Source organism: Oncorhynchus nerka, linkage group LG22, assembly GCF_034236695.1.
Source record: "Oncorhynchus nerka isolate Pitt River linkage group LG22, Oner_Uvic_2.0, whole genome shotgun sequence".
Classification (NCBI taxonomy): domain Eukaryota; kingdom Metazoa; phylum Chordata; class Actinopteri; order Salmoniformes; family Salmonidae; genus Oncorhynchus; species Oncorhynchus nerka.
This window is the reverse complement of record NC_088417.1, coordinates 17909901-17931309: the sequence shown is the minus strand read 5'-3', so window position 1 is coordinate 17931309 and position 21409 is coordinate 17909901. Positions and strand designations below refer to the sequence as shown.

Here is a 21409-nt window from a genome sequence, read left to right as displayed (position 1 = left end):
TGGAATTCAAGCTTAACTTGAGAAAGTTCTCAGCATTGAGTTTGGGCTCATGTAGCCTAGTTGATGCTGTATTGAAGGCATACTTGAAGCTAGTGAATCTAAACCCAACCAGAACTCTACAGAGCTAACCCTGTGAATGATCATTTAGGCCAAGTCTAGCAGCTCCAGGTCTTTACAGTGGTGTTCAGCAGGGACTGGTCAAAGCTCATCCACACACTTCCCTGTTTTAGCCCCATTGATAAAACCAGACTTCCTCATGTTGTCAGTCATAAAAACACTGGGTTCTAGCCGAGGACTGCCCACAGACAGACAGCACAAGTCAGGCTAAGGAGGAAGCCATCACTATTCCCATAAACTCTGGAATAACACAAATGGTGTGTCTAAACAGATAAGAAAGCAGCAGAGCTTCATAAAGTGACAGCTTCTTCCTGAGTTATGGACCCTCGTGGTGCAATGCTGTAATACATCATGGTACATTCCAGTAAGGCAGTGCTGAAGCCATAAACCTGGACTTAACTGCAACGCAGGTTGCTGCATGTGTGCACATGTGTGACATTGCTTACACAAATAGTTTGAATCTGCTTGCTAACACGGGTTGTATAGGGAGAGAGGACACACTCCACACCGGGCTGTTGCGGGGAGATTTCGCTGCAGTGGAATTTCACAGGCATCCAGGCAGTGGCTCAGGGTATTGAAACACCTGTTGTATGTGAAGTGAATCAAGGTAAAAATGTAGTCATTCATAACCGCCAGTCCAATGCTAATGTTTCACAGAGTAAACACAAAGAGCAGGAAGGAAGACTGGCTTGTAGCCCGAGCAGTGAGCATGCAGCACAAACTGTCTGCAGTGTTGACGTGTACAGCCTCATTCTCACATCCCATTGTACTCAACACAGTAGCACATAAACAATGCTAACGTGAGGGGCCCCGAGAGAGAGAATTGTATGGTTAGTTTAGATCCTTCCTGTTTCCTACTGTAAATACAGTCCTAAACACCTCCAGGGAGAGTAAATACTCCTGTTAATTGAGTCACGTAAAGAAAAACTCATGACCTTTGATAAGGACAGTGCTACTCCTAAAGAGGGTACACCATTCAGGGAACAGTCAGACTATTCTCATGAAGGTTGTCAATTTGGCATGTTGGGGGTTAAAGCCGTGTGGCTGTGAAAGAGCAGCAGCAAGGCTCTGAACAGCTCCTTACCACATCCTGAAACTACGTCAATCCAGCCACACGTCACCATCTCAGAACCGTATCACTTCAGTTAACGTCAACGACCCAACGCAACAAAAAAAAGTGCACCCTTATGCCGCCCCCCAATACAGCCAACTCTTGATGGGATCCCCTCTGTCTGCAGAAAAACAACCGGTGGTGTCGTCCTGCTGCGTACCTCGCTGGATCATATTTGCCAATTCTCCTTTTTCCTGTGGTAAATCAGCATGTGACTTACTGCTCCAACGCAGTGTTTCTGTCGACAGATTTTTACATCTAGGTTACACACATTAGAAATATCAATTGGCTCTGTGGCCTGTCCTTATGTCCTTATCAGTGAAGAGGTGTGTATTTCAGTGGTCGATCAATGCTCCAGGCACAGTGGCACATGGTACTGGCAGCTGCATTGTTCCCTGTAATGGCCTGGCTCTCGCGATGTAAACACCAACTCAGGAGTCAAATGAGGATATCTTGCCTGTGTGTAATGTAGACCACATGATTAAATGACCGTGTTCTACTCCTTGTCCTGTACAACAGGACTTGTCATAGTGTCCGACATCAAACTAATGTCTACTTGACTCCTAGGGTGGACATGCCCACTCCGTTTCCAATCTACTTGGACATTATCCTGACGTCAACTAAGTAAAACACCTTGAAGCCATAGAATATACTTTAGCCTTCTCTTTTTACACCTCAACGTACACATGCATAGGCCCGTAGAAGGTGTTTCTCCTTTAAATGTAATGTCATTCCATGGATCACATCTACAGAGGATACGATATTGCTGCAAACTAAAAGCCCTACAGACAAACAAGTCCTTCTCTTCCCATGCTGTGGCCATGGGAGCCGCTCCACCTTTTCTAGAGCATATTTCCCACCCATTCACATGCATACTCCAAGAAAACGTTGGTTTTTGTGCTTGAACCCTACACTTTCGCCGTCTGTTTACAAGAGGAAATGTGAGTGAGAGCCGAGTTTGGCAGAGAGCCACTGGCCTCAGAAACTGGGCGCATGTTGAACCGGCTCCCTCAGTAACGCTAGCCCGTCCCATGTCCCTGCTTCCACAAACACCAGGACCAAGCAGCAAGCACACAGTACCAGAACCACACAGAAAAAAACACTGCAGTGACCACAGAGGAAAAGACTCACCCTTATGGCCAAACAGTGGGAGAAAAACACAAATGTTTAGTGTTCTGAAAAAGCCCACAAAGCAAATATCTCCCACCCCTCCTGGGACGGACAAGTCTACCCTCCCCTCCCCTCCTGGGACGGACAAGTCTACCCTCCCCTCCCCTGCTGGGACGGACAAGTCTACCCTCCCCCTCCCCTCCTGGGACGGACAAGTCTACCCTCCCCTCCCCTCCTGGGACGGACAAGTCTACCCTCCCCTCCCCTCCTGGGACGGACAAGTCTACCCTCCCCTCCCCTCCTGGGACGGACAAGTCTACCCTCCCCTCCCCTCCTGGGACGGACAAGTCTACCCTCCCCTCCCCTCCTGGGACGGACAAGTCTACCCTCCCCTCCTGGGACGGACAAGTCTACCCTCCCCTCCTGGGACGGACAAGTCTACCCTCCCCTCCTGGGACGGACAAGTCTACCCTCCCCTCCTGGGACGGACAAGTCTACCCTCCCCTCCTGGGACGGACAAGTCTACCCTCCCCTCCTGGGACGGACAAGTCTACCCTCCCCTCCTGGGACGGACAAGTCTACCCTCCCCTCCTGGGACGGACAAGTCTACCCTCCTCCTGGGACGGACAAGTCTACCCTCCCCTCCTGGGACAAGTCCCCTCCTGGGACAAGGGGACAAGTCTACCCTCCCCTCCTGGGACAACAAGTCCCCTCCTGGGACAAGTCTACCCTCCCCTCCTGGGACAAGTCTACCCTCCCCTCCTGGGACAAGTCTACCCTCCCCTACTGGGACAAGTCTACCCTCCCCTACTGGGACAAGTCTACCCTCCCCTACTGGGACAAGTCTACCCTCCCCTACTGGGACAAGTCTACCCTCTGTAGTGCTGATCTCTTCACATGAAGAAACCTAAATCTGATGCAAATCATTGTTTCAAGTAACCCCACTTAACACTATAAAGAGTCTGTAGCTCGTAAAAGCCCAACAGCACACAGCCACCCATTACAAATGAACTGTGGCCCACTCCAGAGAAACAAGGGGCAAACACGACCCAGGAGCACAATGGACCTTACAGTGCATTTGTACACAGGGCCATCTGATCTCACGCCCTGCTGACTATAGTCTTCTCACAGGGGGCATAGAACTAGAATGAGCAGAAGGGACAACCCCCGTTCAAAGCAACGTTACATGGTGTAACATGGCAGCCATTTGGAATATTCAACTAACTAATGATCATCGCATCTGAAAACTGAGCGGGACTTTATCCGTTCTAGCAACACAAATTCTATGCTAGGGGGTCGGGACTCCGTGGTCCTTCAGTGGGGAGGGTCTGTGAAGCATGGTCCATCAGAGACCAGTGCTCTAGAATGTGAGCCCACACAACCAGACCCTCTACTATCCCACAATGCACCCTAACACACACACCACTTCTACAAGGATGATGGAACACAAAGGGCCCGGAGTGATGGATGGATGGATGTAGCTTGTCTGGTTGATCTATCCCTGCACACATTCCACAACACCTGACAGAAAATCATTTGTCCTGAGAGCCAGAGAAAGGTGGGCTCAGAGAGGGGTTGTATATCTGTCAATGAGTGTGATTTGAAAGCAGACACGTGGGTGGTTATGTGAAGCAGTGGGCTTGACAAAAGACTAATGGATTGTCCCCCGAAGAGGGATGGGACCCAAACACAAAACACACGTCTCACTGCCTGGTTAATGTGTTACAATGCCATGGGAGTTAAATTGGGGGAGGGGGCTGACTTGAACAAAAGTGCAATGTATAACTATTCTGTAGGATGACTATGAACTACGAAACATGATACAAGTTGGCATAATCATCAGTTGATAACTTTAGTCATGTGTTATCAGTTCCAGGACTTACCAAATTGAAAATATATTATTATAATGATGTTATAATGACAAAGATATTGGCTTCCTTGCACCAAAGTTTGCATTAAAAGATACTTAAACTCATAGGCCTAAGCGACATTGCACAACTATGCCTACTGTGCAATTGGAGGATAAGAACTAAAGGAATAGGTTATCCAATGCGGCTCAATATTTTAACGCGAGTCTGTTAACGTGTCTGGATTGGAACACACTACAAAGTAGACAGGTAGCACATTCCTTGGCGCACACATTGTAAGAACTGGTAGGAGACAGTTGTTGCAACGAACACTAAGCATTGCAACAATAACAATACAGACAATGTTCACGATACTGTACAGTCACGTGTATGTGCAGAATTGGAACGTGACTCCATTAACTGATTAACCGGTTAATTAAACGGTTCTTGTAGTACAGTTTCAGGGTGACATTGCAAATTGATACCACCTGCAGGATTCCCATACGACTCATGAATCTGAAAGAAGCGATTCAACAGCTGGTTATTAGGTAGTACATGACATTTGTCATCAACATGATTATGTAGTGTCAATAGAGCGTGCAGAAACCGTGTATTTTAAACCGAAACAGGTCCAATAATTAGGTAGTACCTGAGACAGCTGTCTTGGATCAGGAGCGCCGAAGAGAGACGAGCTGGAGCTGAAACTGATGGCTCCTCTCCGGCTGAGGACATGCTTAGGAACCGGCCTGTCTAGAGGCAAAACCGGCAGCTGGTAACATACTTCCATTGAACAAAGTCAGAGCTGGATCCAGATCAAAATTCAAATAAAAAAAAATGTAATAAACAGAAATGAATTGATAGAATGGAAAATTAAATGCAGGAAAAGAATAGGGTTGATTGCAGAGCGGTATCCCTCCTTTGTGGGGGGGATCAGTTGTTGCTTCAGCAGTAGGGTAGGCTACTTGTTCTTGTTCTAGGCGACTTTAAACTTGACAAAATCGCCGTCATTGATACATTGTCTATGTTTCTCGTCTCATTTGGTCCCATTCTATTCGGATTATTTTAATGCGGATCCTTCGCTCCTTATTCCACACAGATTTGGGCCCGCAAAAGACGAGGCCTCTATATTTTATGCATCTTTATAAAAACGCGTACTCATTCTTTGTCCAAAACTCCTCTCAGACGTGATTCATCGTGATATGTCTCAAAATGTAAACAAAAGGAACGACCCCTCAAAACACGACAGCTACCGACATACAGCAGTGGTGGATGAAGTGAAAGGAATCCTACGAGGTAAATATTGGAGAAGTTGCCTTTACAGTGGTTTGGTGGTATTCAGTTAACGTGCCAGAAGAAACATTATCAATATGTATTCGGTCTTTCTTCACAATGTAAGTATAAATAGTACCCGTAATTGACCACACTTCTGTCTCACTCAATGCAGCACTGTGTAATTTCAACAGAAAGTGGCTGGCTCAAGGGGAAACTCGACGTTAATCTCACTCAAACTCGGCGTCCGGCAAACAATATTAAGTGCACCGAAAACGCAAAAATGTGAATCAAGGTAAATGTATCTCCTTTAACTACCTATCTTCCTAAACATTAGTCTGCTCTCGAACACACCACCTGCCAGAGATGGAACTGTTCGAGCGACCGTATAACGCCCTTGTGCAATTTATCCAATTGCAGCACGGCTACTAATGTTACATCTATATTGATTGGACAATGGCATTGACTTCGTTTGCAACAAGTTACGCTATTGGCTAGACGTCCAGGGCGATCCCCTGATACTGATTTGAGCAGTCGTTCACCGACGGCGCGGATCTCCACAAGGGTTTTCCAGCACAATGGGGTTTGCCCTAGAGCAGTCCACATCATTGCATGTGATTACCTTTTCTGCGTGAGTCATCCAGTTGTAGCTACTTGAGAAGTGGGACTCCAGTTTTCAATGTGAGGCTATGGTGGAATTGAGTACACTTCCAGTATACAAAAGTAATGTTTTTTAATGATCTGTTTATAAAAGCTATAGGGTGTCTGATAGCTCAGACTAATATAATAAGTCAAGAATAGGCTACTTACATTTGAAATGACTTGTATCGATCTTTACTGACCATCCTACCTTCATTGATAGCCTGGCTAGCTATGCACACGTTGGCACATGTAACCTTTATTTAACTAGGCAATTCGATTATTTACAATGACGGCCTACACCAGTCAAACCCGGACGACGCTGGGCCAATTGTGCACCGTAAATCCCAATCACACCCGGTTGTGATACAGCCTGCATTCGAATCAGTGTATCTTTAGTTACGCCTCTAGCACTGACATGACATGGAATACAAGGAATGGAGTGGAATATTAGCTAAACAGACTGGCAACCACCCACTGGGCACACACTGGTTGAATCAACATTGTTTCCACGCCATTTCAACTGACGCAGTAGGAAGGAGAACTTCCAACAAATGCATCTGTGAGAGAGAGAACAGAACTCATACTCCGCCTGTCCTGCATCAATGTCAGACTGACCTATATCCATTACTAACACCTATTACCTGCAGACAGTGGCTATTGTCCGGTAGGTCTCTATTGTCAAATCGTGTGAGTAGTAGGCTAGACCTAAATAATACCTTCTTTCCGTGAAGTCAAGGAACAAACCATTCCATTCCAGAATTCTCCCCTGAAAACACTGTTCTAAGAACCACCTCTACATACATTCTTATTCAACTTTCCTTTCTGTCTTATGCAGGAGAACTGGGGGCTGAGCTGTACCATGGCAACAGTCAGGCTGAATGCCAGTTGAGGGGCATAATGAGTACCCCTCTGGCCTCTCCTCCACTACATCCCTCCCTCCCTCTCTTCTACGGCACTCTCAATGCAATTCCACACAATCACACTCCTTGGGAGGTCCTGCGTCTTTTCCAGGCAACTGAAGCAACAGTGTGCCAAATCACTCCACCAGCCAGTCACTCACCCTCAGCGAAGACTAGGCACATGATAGTAGAACCCCATATTAACCTTAGCAAAGGACAAGCCAATCCAGACCCATTACATTAGACTAGATGTCGACTGGTGACGTTCTAACGGGTCAGAATGACTGGGCCTAGCTGTGGTGATTAATAAACTACATTTTTCATACACATTTCAAAAAGTGTAGTTGAGGTTGGTGTTTATTTGGTATTTTTTACAAAGTGTTTTCAACAAACCACTCGACCACTCTAAAATGACATGCGTGTGTGCATGCATGTGTGTGTATGTGTACACACTCCCATGAGTGTGACTGTCTGTGGGAAAGGGAAAAGGAAAACATTTGTTAATTAATTCCTCCAACAGTTCCTTTATAGCACACACATATTGGTCCCTGGGCAGAAATGCTCAGCTGCATCAGGCACTCGGCAAGCCCAGGGGGCACGGACTATAGAGCATGGAGTCCAGGGACAGGTTAGCCGCATACCTGCTGATTCCCCAAGCAGCTACAAGTATCTTGTTGCAATCCCCCCACACCTCCCACCCCTCCTCCTTTGTCTGTGACAGCCTTTAGGGAACCAGAGGAGTCGCTAGCGCTAATTGATGATACAGTGGGCACCTCTGGATAAGATCAACTGACTATTGGCAAAAAGTGGCATTCCTTATATAACATGTTTAGATGTAATAAGTCCACACGTTTAATTTGACTAGACTTGAACAATAAATATGACTGTTTTTTATCAGGAAATTAACCTTCAATAAAATTTTAATCCAATCCTTCATGCCAATCTGTGGTTTTCTATGGACTTTCAATAAACAATCAATTACAACTGTGATATGCCACTCCTTGAAAGAATCACTGGTCTGATAACTTTACCTTATCTAAATTATTATCTAAATTATTAGATATCAAATCAAATTGCATTGGTCACATACACATAATTAGGTGATGATATTGCGGATGTAGTGAAATGCTTGTAAAACAACAAACGTTCTGGGCTAATAATGTAAAAAAGAACACCCCAAAAAAACAATATACTGCAAAGTTACTTCGTGAACTAGAACCAGAGCTGCCATTGTCTGTCGGCGCCATCTTGCCTTTTACTATTGCTATCATTAGTCTTTATATACACTGAGCTGAGGTGAAAACTATTTATATTGTTACGGTAAACTTTGAGTCCACCTGCACACCCTTTATGGAGCTACGTTTTTACCTCTGGTCATGTTCATCTGTAAAATCTGCATTTATGTATCGCCATCTTGTGGAAAAAGAGTATTCATGCAGGATAACATTTATTTTTCTTCTATGTTCCAGTAGGTGGTGCTCTTGTGTCACTGAATACAGAGGTCTTGTGAAAACCATGGTGGAAACCTATCGAACCTACTGAACAGATAGTATACTAAACAGCACAACATTACGTTAAAAATGTTACCTTATCTTTCACCATCCTCTCAGACAGTCATCACCAGTTGACACCATTTCTATTCCACCCAAACACCTCCGTATCCTGCAGTATAGTAGACTTACATCCGAGTCCCCTTTAAACTCCAACTCAACATCCAGGTAACAATGTTAAGGCCACTGGCTGCGAGGCCTGCTGAAATGTGAGCCCATGACTATCTGCCTGTATGTTTTATTCATCTCATCCACAGAGTAGACACCTGACTCCACTGACCTGTCTGTCTCTCCCAGGGACGACTGGAGCACTGGAGCTGACGGCCTGGACAGAGGAACAGGTATGAGGAGAGGAACGGGAAAGTCAGAGACAGAGATAGGAATAACTGTGGACAAATGCAGAGGATGTATTTGGCAAAAATGTATCCTAAGTCTTTTCAGTTCTGTTGTTTGGTTTTTGAGGTCTTCGTCCATGTTTCAACAGTAAGGCGACGGGTTCTCTCATTTTGGTGTTCTCTGATGAATTTGGACAATGTAGTGACTCAGTGACAATGTAGTGACTTAGTGACTCTTGGATCGAATAGAGTGTTGAAGATAAAACATAGTGAGGGAGAGTTTGGGAAACAATTGAACTGTAGGTTCCCTGTGGGAAGTTTTTAAATTAATATTTATAACAGTTCTATCAATAATGAATAGAGATGCTGTGTGAAGAGTATACAATTACTGGCAGATCAGTGGATCAGCCAAACAACCGCACAGTCAACATCAGGTATCATATGAAAATCATTGTGGTTGATGTGTTGTGCAGGTAATGGTGAGAAAAGATGTCAGAGCAAAGGCAACGTTCCCTGTCCACCTCAGGAGAGACCCTCTATCTAGTCCTGGGCCTCGACAAGACTTCTACACCGGATGACATCAAGAAGTCCTACAGGTACACACACACACACACAAAACACCACACACACACACACACACAAAAACACCACACACACGCACACAAAATCCTTGCTCCTTGTGTGTTTGTGCATGTACGAGGACCCACCATTTGGAGTCATTGGCTTTGTAGAGTAACATATAACCGGACTGCATATTACATCACTGACCAACAACCCTTCAGCATGTTGACTCCTATAAAGCGTTTCATCCATATAACTCAAAATACTGTAATTCTGTTTTGGTTTGTAAACAAAGATCCTTTTCTTCATCGTAGCAGATTATACATTGATCTGTAACCATGCACAAACAAACGTCATGTAACAACCAATGTCTATGGAGGTCAGAGGGAATCATTTTAATGGGATGTTTTTCAGGAGAAATGTGGCACAGATGTAGAAAAATAATAACTTTGTGAGACAGAGTGACTGACTGCTACAAGACCTTTTAGAATCACAGCAAGTGATTGTCAGACAGCTGCATGAATACAATATGACTTCCATAAAACTAAAATATTAATACTACAGAACAGATGGTACCCCTCGTTGTACTCGGTTCATATCAAGTGTGTGTGTGTGTGTGCACGTGTCCCACACACAAGCGTGGGTGTACTTGGAAGCTTGTCACAACCTGTTGGGAATTGTATGACCCTAGCATTATTGCAGCAGACAAATTGATATGTACCCACTCAACAAGTAGTACCTCAACCTTATAATAAAATAGCAGGACAGACTTCCTATAATATGGAGAGCTGCTGATAAAACTCACTGGTCTCAGTACTCAACTTTAATATGGTTATTGTGTAATAATGTTAGTATGAAAGGAACCTTTGATGCTTAGACCTAATCCAAATCAGTTGTCTTAACCCAAGCCATTATCAATTATATTTAGTAATGTAATTCTACATTTGAATGTAGATTTTGTTTAAGATAACTATTTTATCCTATAACCTACATTTCAGTCAAAGTATGTCTGTCAAGCCCTCGTTCATACATTGACTTCTCTCTCATTTCACCAATACATTTCCATTATGTAGTAAGGCATTCCAACATGTAGTAAGTCAGAATCTAATGACTTATAATATAAATTCACTTCAGACTTCGAGTCATACAGATGCCATCACAATTAGTAGTTCTTAATTAATTGCTCTAATTGGAATTCACTTTCAGGAACCATCCAAATGGTTAGCGTTTGAACAGCCCTTGTTTGTGGTTAATGAATATGTAATCATAGCAGCATTTTCAGAGCCTCTTGGCTTCATTAAAAATAAACAAGCAGACGTGCTTCATGAAATGTTGATGAGAAATTATAATTTACAGCATAAAAAGACAATGAGAAAAAAAAATTATGTAAAAGTGACTGTAGTTATATTTATTTCATGGTGTCTGTCAACCAAGGTTTCCAATGGACCTAATGCCAAAAAACAAACAACTGCAGTTGAAGCCAAAATGGCAAACTGGTACACCATGTATAGTACTGGGCACCAGCATTTAGCTCAGTGTTTCAGTTATATACCATAGGTTACATATTCTCGAGCCTGACTTAAGATCTGTAATTGTACTATACATGCTATTACAACTTTTGGGGGCTAATTGAACTAATATACCAATGCCTGGCAGATGTGTGTGTTGATGGGTGTGAGGGAGCAGGCTTCTAACCCCACCTAATGGGAGATAATACTGCTGCCTCTTACTGAACGCATTAGATAAGACCATAAAATAACAAGACAGTAACAATGAAAACAACATTTCTGTTAGCTAAGCCTTTCAGATTGCATCATCTTTTCAATTTCGTAATATTTTTTACTATTTAGAAAACTTGCTTTGAAATATCATCCAGACAAGAACCCAGAGAACCCGAACGCCACAGATAAATTCAAGGAGCTCAACAATGCCCACTCCGTGCTGTCAGATGCCTCCAAGAGGAACATCTACGACAGCTATGGCTCTCTCGGTCTGTACGTGGCACAGCAGTTTGGAGAGGAGAACGTCAATGCTTATTTCATGCTCTCCAGTTGGTGGGCAAAGGTGGGTTTGTGTGTGTGTGCGTGTGCATGTGCATGAGTGTGTGTGTTTATGTGTGTGTGAAAAAGGAAAGTCTATGTTCATGTGTTAATAGTGAACGGTCTATGTCCATCCTCCACACAGGGTCTGTTTGCGGTCTGCGGCGTGCTAACAGGCTGCTACTTCTGCTGCTGCCTGTGCTGCTGTTTCAACTGCTGCTGTGGGAAGTGTAAACCCAAAACTCCTGGAGAGGAGGACCCCGACACCTACGTGTCCCCTGAAGACCTGGAGGAGCAGATCCGCACAGACATGGAGACAGGTTAGCAAATCAAATAACATTGTCACGTGCCGAATACAACAGGTGTATACTTTACTGTGAAACGAGCCCTTTCCCAACAACGCAAAGTTAAAAAGGAAGAAAATTAGCACACAAAAAAATTAAACAGTAACACAATAAAAGGGCTACCGGTACCAAGTCAATGTGCTGCGGTATGAGATAGTTGAGGTGATTGAGGTAATATGTACATGTAGCTAGAGATAAAAGTGACACAGCACAGTTACAATGGTCAGGGTTTTGTAACAGAGAGATAAGGTGAGCCCCACTGAGAAGGATGAAGTTGCCCTTTGACACTGATCTGAGGTCAGTGTTGCATTTCACATTCCTAATGGCTAAGGTTGGGACTCTAGGATGGTAAGCTGATCCTAGATCTGTGCCTAAGGGCAACTTCTACCAAGAGCAAGCCTCACACACTATCTCTCACTGCTTCAGAATTAGCCAATAGCTCGCAGTTTCATTATTCATCTATTGAAACAACAACAGCAGCAACCTCCTTAATAAGCTCTGCCTACATCACATCACCTTATCAATACTACCTCATCTATTAATGGAAAAGCATTTGATGCTGCAAAGTGACTTTGATGCTAGGGCACAAAGACAGTGGAATGGCACAGACGAACTTTAAATATGTTTTCTCAAACACACCAAGTCAGCCAGTTAATGAAAATAAATATACTTGATATATTTGTGCCAGATGATAAATTGCTCTGGTGCCAGTTAGCTGTGGGAGGTGGGGTGTGTGTTTTCCCCATGTCTTTGCAGTTCTCAGATACAACTGATAATTACTGCCTCTGAGTCACGTCTCTAAATGTGTTTCCATAGCAGTTATTTTGAGCCCCATCTCACGATTAAAGGGAAACAATGGGCTTGGTTTCAGGCACTCACTGCAAAGTCTCAGCCCCCATGGGAGGATGATGAGAAGGTCTACTCATGTGTTTGGCTTCAGAACACATTGCTTATGATAATATATTTATTGGGAGAATTTATGAATATGAATAGGACCTCCTACTGTAGGCATAGCCCACGGTAATTGAACTGATTAACGGGGACTTTTACAACCAAAGTTGTAAAACTGCCCTTCAAGCCAGCCAGGCTGACAGTGTGCCCAGTCTGTGGTGCCAAAAGGACAACCGGCAGCAGGAGGTAAGAGGCAGGCAGCCGTCACCCCCTCACAACAGGACAGTCAAGACATCCCCCAGTCTCAACAGGAACAGCTATACTATAGATAGTATCCTAGGCCTATTTTTAGGAACATTTTGGAGGATATGACATATTTGATTAGTTCTGTGCAACATGCTGCAACAACGTAAACAGATGCACTGATGAGCTGATCTTACCCTCTCCAGACGCTGACGACGTCCCCATAATACAGCAGCCAACCAATGCAAGCGAGAGGACCGGGTTGATTGGTGACGGACGACGGGCCTATACCTAACACAACTAAGAAGAAAGACCGGAGGACTGGTGATGTCATAGGGATTCCAGAACTGGCTTTAAATACCTGTATTTGAGGATTTGTTATTTGAATACTTATTTCGATATATTTTAGTATTTTCAAATAATGTGGCCCGAATCACTTACAACTAAGTATTTGAAAGTGTTTTCAAATAATTTCCTATAAATAGCCTACTATTTAACTTGTTTCAAAAACTATTTTCCAATACATTACATTACATTTACATTTAAGTCATTTAGCAGACGCTCTTATCCAGAATACCTGGGTTAAATGCATGGTAGTGTATTTGAGTCATTTGAGTCTGTATTTTCAAATACATTCCAATATTCAACTACTTGTCTTTTCAAATAAAACATATCTACTTACTTCCAAATGTATTTTAAAGTAATTTAAATACCCTAAATAGTATTTGAACCCAGGATCTGAGGGGATTCATTCATTGACCTGGTAGATCCCAAAAGGGTTCCAATTACATTCCACCCCTTGACTACACTTTGTAAATTCTGAATGAGTGTTAGTTTGTGTGCATTGTGGTTGTTTGTTATTTATTCTGAACAAAATACAAAGTATCCCTAGAATTGTGCATTTAAAATTGTGTCTGTGAAAGAATTGAGAGATGTCAGTATTTTGTCATGTGAGCAATAAAGACTGCCCTTTTTGAAATGTTACTTTGGCATCTATTTTATAAACCACATTGACAGTTTTTCAAACATGTAGATAAGATATATGTGTATCAATTGCTTTAGTTTCACAAATCAGGTAAGAAAAAATGTCCTCCTTCGAGCCGGATTTGAACCAGCGACCTAAGGATCGCTATTTAACCTCTACAGTCCTCCGCTCTACCAACTGAGCTATCGAAGGGGATACATGCAAGAGTGTCGCAGTGGACAATTTATACATGAAGGTGCTTTTCTGCTCGGCATTCTAGCTAAGTTGTGTAGTTTAATTAATTTGGGTTAAATAAAATGTATTATTGGCCTACATTTTTCAATTACAAAATAGTTTATTTGACCTAATTTTAGCAGTCACATATTTAAATGAAGTATAAAAACAAACGAGCTATCTTGCTCGGCATTCTAGCTAAGTTGTGTAGTTTAATTAATTTGGGTTAAATAAAATGTATTATTGGCCTACATTTTTCAATTACAAAATAGTTTATTTGACCTAATTTTAGCAGTCACATATTTAAATGAAGTATAAAAACAAACGAGCTATCTAGCTATGCACATAGCTAGTTACAGTAGCTAGCTAGCCAACGACTTTCAAACCCATTCGACACACTTAGCTAGCTAGCATGAGTCAAGTCGAAGATAATGTGGCCATGTGTATCCTAAAAGTATGCTAGCTGTAACAATAATTTACCATTGTCAATGCCTACATTTCCCATAGAAGCTAGCAAGCAACAATGTTACTCTGTGAACCGGAGACTGCATGTGCCACATATGTGAAGCTAGCCACAATTAGAATGAACCACAATAGTGGAATTTTCGGTTCGTTTTTAAAATAAAAGTCCCTTACTGAAAGTGATGCAAATGCATACTAAACTCTGCAACAACAAAAAACGTCCTCTCACTGTCAACTGCATTTATTTTCAGCAATCTTAACATGTGTAAATATTTGTATGAACATACCAAGATTCAACAACTGAGACATAAACTAAACAAGTTCCACAGACATGTGACTAACAGAAATGGAATAATGTGTCCCTGAACAAAGGGGGAGTCAAAATCAAAAGTAACAGTCAGTATCTGGTGTAGCCACCAGCTGCATTAAGTACTGCAGTGCATCTCCTCCTCGTGGACTGCACCAGATTTGCTAGTTCTTGCTGTGAGATGTTACCCCATCAAAATGAAAAGTATAAATAATTTCAAATTCCTTATATTAAGCAAACCAGATGGCACATTTTCTTGTTTTTTATCTTATTTACAGATAGCCAGGGGCAATACTAGCAACACTCATTTATATTTACATTATTTGTGTAGTTTACAAACGAAACATGTGTTTATTGAGTCTGCCAGATCAGAGGCAGTAGGGATGACCAGGGATGTTCTCTTGATACGTGTGTGAAATAGACAATTTTCCTGTCCTGCGAAGCATTCAAGTAGTACTTTCAAGTATTTTTTCTTAAGTACTTTACACCACTGATTACAAATAGTGGAATCATGTCATATTTGGACTAGATAATCATTAACAAGATCAGAATGTTGTTATATAAATGCAACAAAAGACAATAATTTGTTAATTTCACACTAAAAAAGTCAAATATGAGCTACAACACAAATATTTGTCTCTTCACAGTTGTGTTCTGTGGGTGTCACTGAGTAGACTGATACACCACTTAATTAATCCACAATCCACAGTTAAGGCTGTGCAGTGTAATTTAAATTTACATTTACATTTAAGTCATTTAGCAGACGCTCTTATCCAGAGCGACTTACAAATTGGTGCATTCACCTTATGACATCCAGTGGAACAGCCACTTTACAATAGTGCATCTAAATCTTTTAAGGGGGGTGAGAAGGATTACTTTATCCTATTGTGCGTATTTGAATGTCAATACGCACAATAGGCTGACTGGGGAGGTGATTTCCTACAGTCAAAGTCCCTTAATAACAGCTACGGCGCTAATATTTGTATAACCTCTTCACAGCTGTGTTCTCTGAGAAGACTGATACTTAATTGATCCACAACCTGTACAGTGCCATTTGAATGTCCAATGCACATATAGTAGGTTGACTGTTAAGCTTAATGTGGCTCATTTCACAGTGGTTTCAGAGTCCTGAGCTATGATGCTAATATTTGTGTATTATCTTCACAGTTGTGTTCTGTGGGTGTTACTAAGTAGACTGATACCCAATTTCATTGATCCACAATCCATAGGTAAGGCTGCACCCTGCATTATGAATGTGAGTATGCATAATAGACTGGGGAGGTGATTTCCCGAGCCCAGTTCCATAACGGGGCAGAAGAGGGCTTAGCTCCCTCAGTTGAAACTTGTGCCCCTCAGTTTTATATTCTTATATAAAAAAAGTTTAAAAATATTGAGTGACAGGTTGACGCAAAATCTGTATCTCCGCTATGCTGTCAGCACAATGGACAGAGGGCGCCACGATGTGTGTAGGGGGCTATGGAAAGCCACTGTGGCGGTTAGGTATGATTCCATTGGGTTTCCATAAAAAGCAGGAAAAAACGCTTCTCATCTGTGAGAAGTGAATAATGTGATATGCCTCCGCCTGTAATATTTTATTTGGATTTATAAGGGCGGTGTCAAGTTTACCTTTGAAGCTGCTTCACTCAACTCAGCATCAAAACCCACCACTACGGAGTTTAGTTAGCTTCTTAGCTCGCTGTAAAAAAAGCGTTGGTCTTATTAGGCTTGCCTATTTAGCTAGCTCGAACCAGCTAATCTGCCACTGCCACAATGGATATCAGAAATTGACTTCTCCAAAGTACCCAAACAGTGGTTGTTAAAAGTTGTGACAGCATTGTGAAGTTCCTCTCTGACACCAAATGCATGTGTTTGTACAACACAGAAGTAAGAGTCGAGGCTACAGGGCTGCTGAAGGCAGTGACAGACCTGCCTTTAAGTTTAAAGCCACCATGGCGCACAGAATCCTAACTCTTATCAACTCTCCAAACAAATTGCTCAAGGCAAAAGCAACAGATCTTTACACTGGAGTCAAAGTTGTCCATAGTGCATTTGAGTGCGCTGAGAAGACATTTGTGCGCAGTTCAGTGCCAGTGGCACTGACGCACCAAGCAAACAACAAGTTATGTACGTATAAATTTCCAGCAATACGTGGTGAACAGTACAGTAGGCCAGGAGGACAGAGGAGAAGAGACTGAATGTAAAATACTGTTCTTGGATGCTGTCATTGGTGAAATGTCAGAATGATTCAGCGAACACAACAGCCAACTGGTGGAAGCCCTGTGTGCCCTTGACCCAGAGAGACATGACTTCCTAGTTGTAAAAAAGGTCGGTGAAAGCACTTCTGGATCAAAGCAAAACACATTTGGTGGAAGCTGAGTTTAGTGTCACTTGCCAGTTTTTGCAGACTGAAATCGCCCGCTCCTGCTCCAATTAGGTCAAATGGACCCCACTTACTATCCTGCAACGATTCTCTGGGCCTCTCTCCGCTATGCCGACCATGCTTACTGCACTGACACATGGATTGACTTTTGGTGCGTCCACAGCTACATGCGAGAACAAATTTTACACTTTGACAAACGTGTTCAGTTGGCACAGATGAAGCATGGGGATCTTACAAGAAGATTTGGGGGAGAATTGAATGATCGATTACTCAGGAAGTTCCACAGAGCACAAAGGAGGCTGCAATTCTTCTGGGGAAAAAAATCTAGTAGTTAAAAGAAAAATGTTTATTTCGTCATATCCAATTAAGATGTTGTCTCATCGCTGCAACTTGGGAGAGGCGAAGGTCGAGTCATGAGTCTTCTGAAACATGACCCACCAAACCGCGCTCCTTAACACCCACCCACAGCAATGTGTCGGAGGAAACACCGTTCAACTGACGACAAGGTCAGCCTGCAGGCACCCAGGTCACCACAAGGAGTCACTAGAGCGCTTTGAGCCAAGTATAGCCCCTGCCAAACCCTCCCCTAACCCAGACGACACTGGGCCAATTGTGCACTGCCCTATGGGACTCCCGGTCAAGGACAGTTGTGACACAGCCTGGGATTAAACCCAGGTCTGTAGTTACGCCTCAGGCACTGCGATGCAGTGCCTTAGGATGCTGTGCCACTCGGGAGGCAAGCTGGTCGGTTTTTATAAAAATCTTAGGTGGCATAGCCATTGGCGTCATTTCATCAAAAACCTGGGGTATGGAATGGCAAAATGACTTCCTTAGCCACTAGCCTACAGTAGGTTTTCAATGGCCTTGCTTTAGCGTGTAGGATACTGTCCATGGTGCTGTCATGCCAAACTGTCACTTCTTTGTCAAAAGCGCTCAATGGTTTCAACATTTGAACTTTTATGTTTATTGCGGTATAGTTTGATATAAGCAGAATTCAATATAATTGTGCCACATCCCAATGTGTTGCTGAACTCGCGAGCGCCATGATTTTCCATGTTTGAAGCGGGCCTATAGGCCTATTTACTTGGCAAGACAGCTGTGCATGGCTGCATCTCACTGTAGTAGGCTGTAGCCTATGTTTTGGTTATTTGATCTCCATTCACCTTTTGTTTACTGAATTTGTTACTGTTAATGTAACTAGCCCAAATATAGATTTTTCCATGCCATTATTGATCTGTTATTTTGTTTACTAGGCCTACTTGGTATAGCTGTTTTGTTTTGTTCGCATTCACAGTCATGTCAGTATTCTAAACCAAATTATTATCCAGTAATTTTGTTTGCATGCATTAATAACTAGGCTACTACTTTCAGCATTTAGTTTGCATTATTTTGGTAAGACAGCTGCATTCACATAGGCTGTCAGTAATACTGAATTACCCTATCTATCTTTTATCCTAAATTCATTACCAAAACGTACTTTAGTGTGTAGGGTACTATCCATTGTACTGATACAGCGCAGCAGAGACACGCTACAGATTTAGCGCCAGTGTCACTTCAAAAGCACTCAATCAATGGTGTAGAAGTCTCTGCAATTTAACTTTATTGTTTATTTTGGTATATAAGCAGAAGTAATTCCAATGCAAAACCCCCCCCAAAATTGTGCCACCTCTGGCCCCTCACTGATTTCAACTGCCCCCTTAGTCACTTTATCCTGGCGCCACACAATAAGAGCTACAATGCTAATATTTGTGTAAACTTCACAGTTGTGTTCTGTGAGTGTCATTTTCAGTGAAAAATGTATGTGCAATACAGATAGTAGGTTGACTGGTAAGCTTAATGTGGTTAATTTTACAATGGTTTCAGAGTCCCACAATATGAGCTACAACATTCAAATGTTTGTAAAATCTTTACAGTTGTGTTCTATGGGTGTCATTGAGTAGAATGATACTCCATTTCATGAATCCACCATCCATAGGTAAGGCTGTACAGTGCAATGTGAATGTCAGTACACACCATAGGCTGACTGGTGAGGTCATTTCCCGCAGTCAAAGTCCTGCAATAAGAGCTATGACACTAATATTTGTGTCAGCTCTTTACAGTTGTGTTCTGTTAGTGTCACTGAATAGACTGATTCACAATACATAGGTAAGTCTGTACAGTGAAATATAAGTGTGCTCCCAATGCAATTCACAGTGCATTGGGAGCAGTGCAATATCAACAGTTTTTTTTTTAAATCAGGGACATTTATTTTGAAGGCGAACCGCACATTTCACAAGTATGACTAGCTTCACATAGCTGCCAGTGCCGAGAAAGAACTGCCTGAAAATGTTTCACTGCGAGGGAAGTAGCAACATCGTAGCTACAGTAAAAACAGCACTCGAGATAGCCTGCTGCATTCATTTTATCCACTGCTCCCTCTTTTGCCTATGAGGGGAATTAGCTCAAATGGTAGAGCGCTCGCTTAGCATGCGAGAAGTAGCGGGATCGATGCCCGCATTCTCCAAATGTTTTCCCGTCCCAGCGTGTGGCCAAATTTATGTAAACGTAAGTAAACATTTTAATTACTTTGGCGCGGTATTTCGGTATTTGGCCAGCACCGCGTTATAGCGGGAGCCTGATATAGGAAAGATGGGCTTTCCTGAACTTTTCCTATTCATCTCTATGGTAAGTCTTATCGCTATCCGTGTAATATGTTCGACATACAAATTAGGATCTGGATAAAAATACCTGAATCAGTCATAGAGCCCATTGCCCTTTACGGTTGTGAGGTCTGGGGTCCGCTCACCAGCCAATAATTCACAAAATGGGACAAACACCAAAATTGAGACTGCATGCAGAATTCTGCAAAAATATCCTCCGTCTACAACGTAAAACACCAAATAATGCATGCAGAGCATAATTAGGGCGATACCCGCCAATTATCAAAATCCAGAAAAGAGCCTTTAAATTCTACAACCACCTAAAAGGAAGCGATTCCCAAACCTTCCACAACAAAGCCATCACCTACACAAAGAACCTGGAGGAGAGTCCCCTAAGCAAGCTGGTCCTGGGCCTCTGTTCACAAACAGACCCCACAGAACCAAAGGACAGCAACAAAATTAGACCCAACCATGTCATGAGAAAACAAAAAGAAATTACTTGACACATTGGAAAGAATGAAAAAAATAAAAACAGAACAAACTAGAATGCTATTTGGCCCTATACAGAAAGTACACAGTGGCATAGTACCTGACCACTGTGATTGACCCAAATGTAAGGAAATATTTTGACAATGTACAGAGCATAGCCTTGCTATTGAGAAAGGCCACCATAGGCTATGTGCACACTGCCCACAAAATGAGGTGGAAACTGAGCTGCACTTCCTGACCTGCCAAATGTATGACCATATTAGAGACACATAGTGTGCCATCACAGCAGCAAGATTTGTGACCTGTTGCCACAAGAAAAAGATCAACCAGTGAAGAACAAACAGCATTGTAAATACAACCCATATATATATATATATATATATATATACACTATATATATATATACACTGCTCAAAAAAATAAAGGGAACACTAAAATAACACATCCTCGATCTGAATGAATGAAATATTCTTATTAAATACTTTTTTCTTTACATAGTTGAATGTGCTGACAACAAAATCAAATATATCAACCCATGGAGGTCTGGATTCGGAGACTCAAAATTAAAGTGGAAAACCACACTACAGGCTGATCCAACTTTGATGTAATGTCCTTAAAACAAGTCAAAATGAGGCTCAGTAGTGTGTGTGGCCTCCACGTGCATGTATGACCTCCCTACAACGCCTGGGCATGTTCCTGATGAGGTGGCGGATGGTCTCCTGAGGGATCTCCTCCCAGACCTGGACTAAAGCATCCGCCAACTCCTGGACAGTCTGTGGTGCAACGTTGCGTTGGTGGATGGAGCGAGACATGATGTCCCAGATGTGCTCAATTGGATTCAGGTCTGGGGAACGGGCGGGCCAGTCCTTAGCATCAATGCCAATGCCTTCCTCTTGCAGGAACTGCTGACACACTCCAGCCACATGAGGTCTAGCATTGTCTTGCATTAGGAGGAACCCAGGGCCAACCACACCAG

The 21409-nt window shown here is 42.7% G+C and overlaps 2 protein-coding genes, 1 long non-coding RNA gene and 1 other non-coding gene across 6 annotated transcripts in view; 1 reads left to right on the top strand and 3 right to left on the bottom strand.

Annotated features, from left to right (window-relative positions):
* LOC115104933 (high affinity 3',5'-cyclic-AMP phosphodiesterase 7A-like) overlaps window positions 1–4972 on the bottom strand; it is a 43049-nt gene extending 38077 nt beyond the window's left edge. For both annotated transcript variants that reach the window (XM_029626356.2, XM_029626357.2), the window contains exon 1: window positions 4835–4972. In XM_029626356.2, the coding sequence (XP_029482216.1) occupies window positions 4835–4972 (138 nt within the window). The remainder of the gene's footprint in view (window positions 1–4834) is intronic.
* Window positions 4973–5664: 692 nt separating this feature from the next.
* Window positions 5665–13942, top strand: LOC115104934 (dnaJ homolog subfamily C member 5-like). 2 transcript variants are annotated; one of them, XM_029626361.2, is made up of 6 exons: window positions 5665–5749; window positions 6932–8886; window positions 9354–9476; window positions 11292–11505; window positions 11626–11800; window positions 13165–13942. In XM_029626361.2, exons 3-6 carry the CDS (start codon window positions 9370–9372, stop codon window positions 13251–13253), a joined length of 585 nt encoding a protein of 194 aa, XP_029482221.1. In that variant the 5' UTR covers window positions 5665–5749; window positions 6932–8886; window positions 9354–9369; the 3' UTR covers window positions 13254–13942. The 2 variants fall into 2 exon arrangements, with proteins under 2 accessions (XP_029482221.1, XP_029482218.1); XM_029626358.2 differs by lacking the exon at window positions 5665–5749 and having other exon boundaries at window positions 5930–8886.
* On the bottom strand, window positions 9810–14707 carry LOC115104935 (uncharacterized). Its single transcript, XR_003859825.1, has 3 exons — window positions 14637–14707; window positions 13156–13258; window positions 9810–11766 (listed from the first exon to the last, which is right to left on the bottom strand). It is a non-coding gene; the product is annotated as an uncharacterized LOC115104935 (long non-coding RNA).
* Window positions 14050–14135, bottom strand: trnay-gua (transfer RNA tyrosine (anticodon GUA)). Its single transcript is given in 2 exon segments — window positions 14050–14085; window positions 14099–14135. It is a non-coding gene; the product is annotated as a tRNA-Tyr (tRNA).
* Window positions 14708–21409: the final 6702 nt, after the last annotated feature.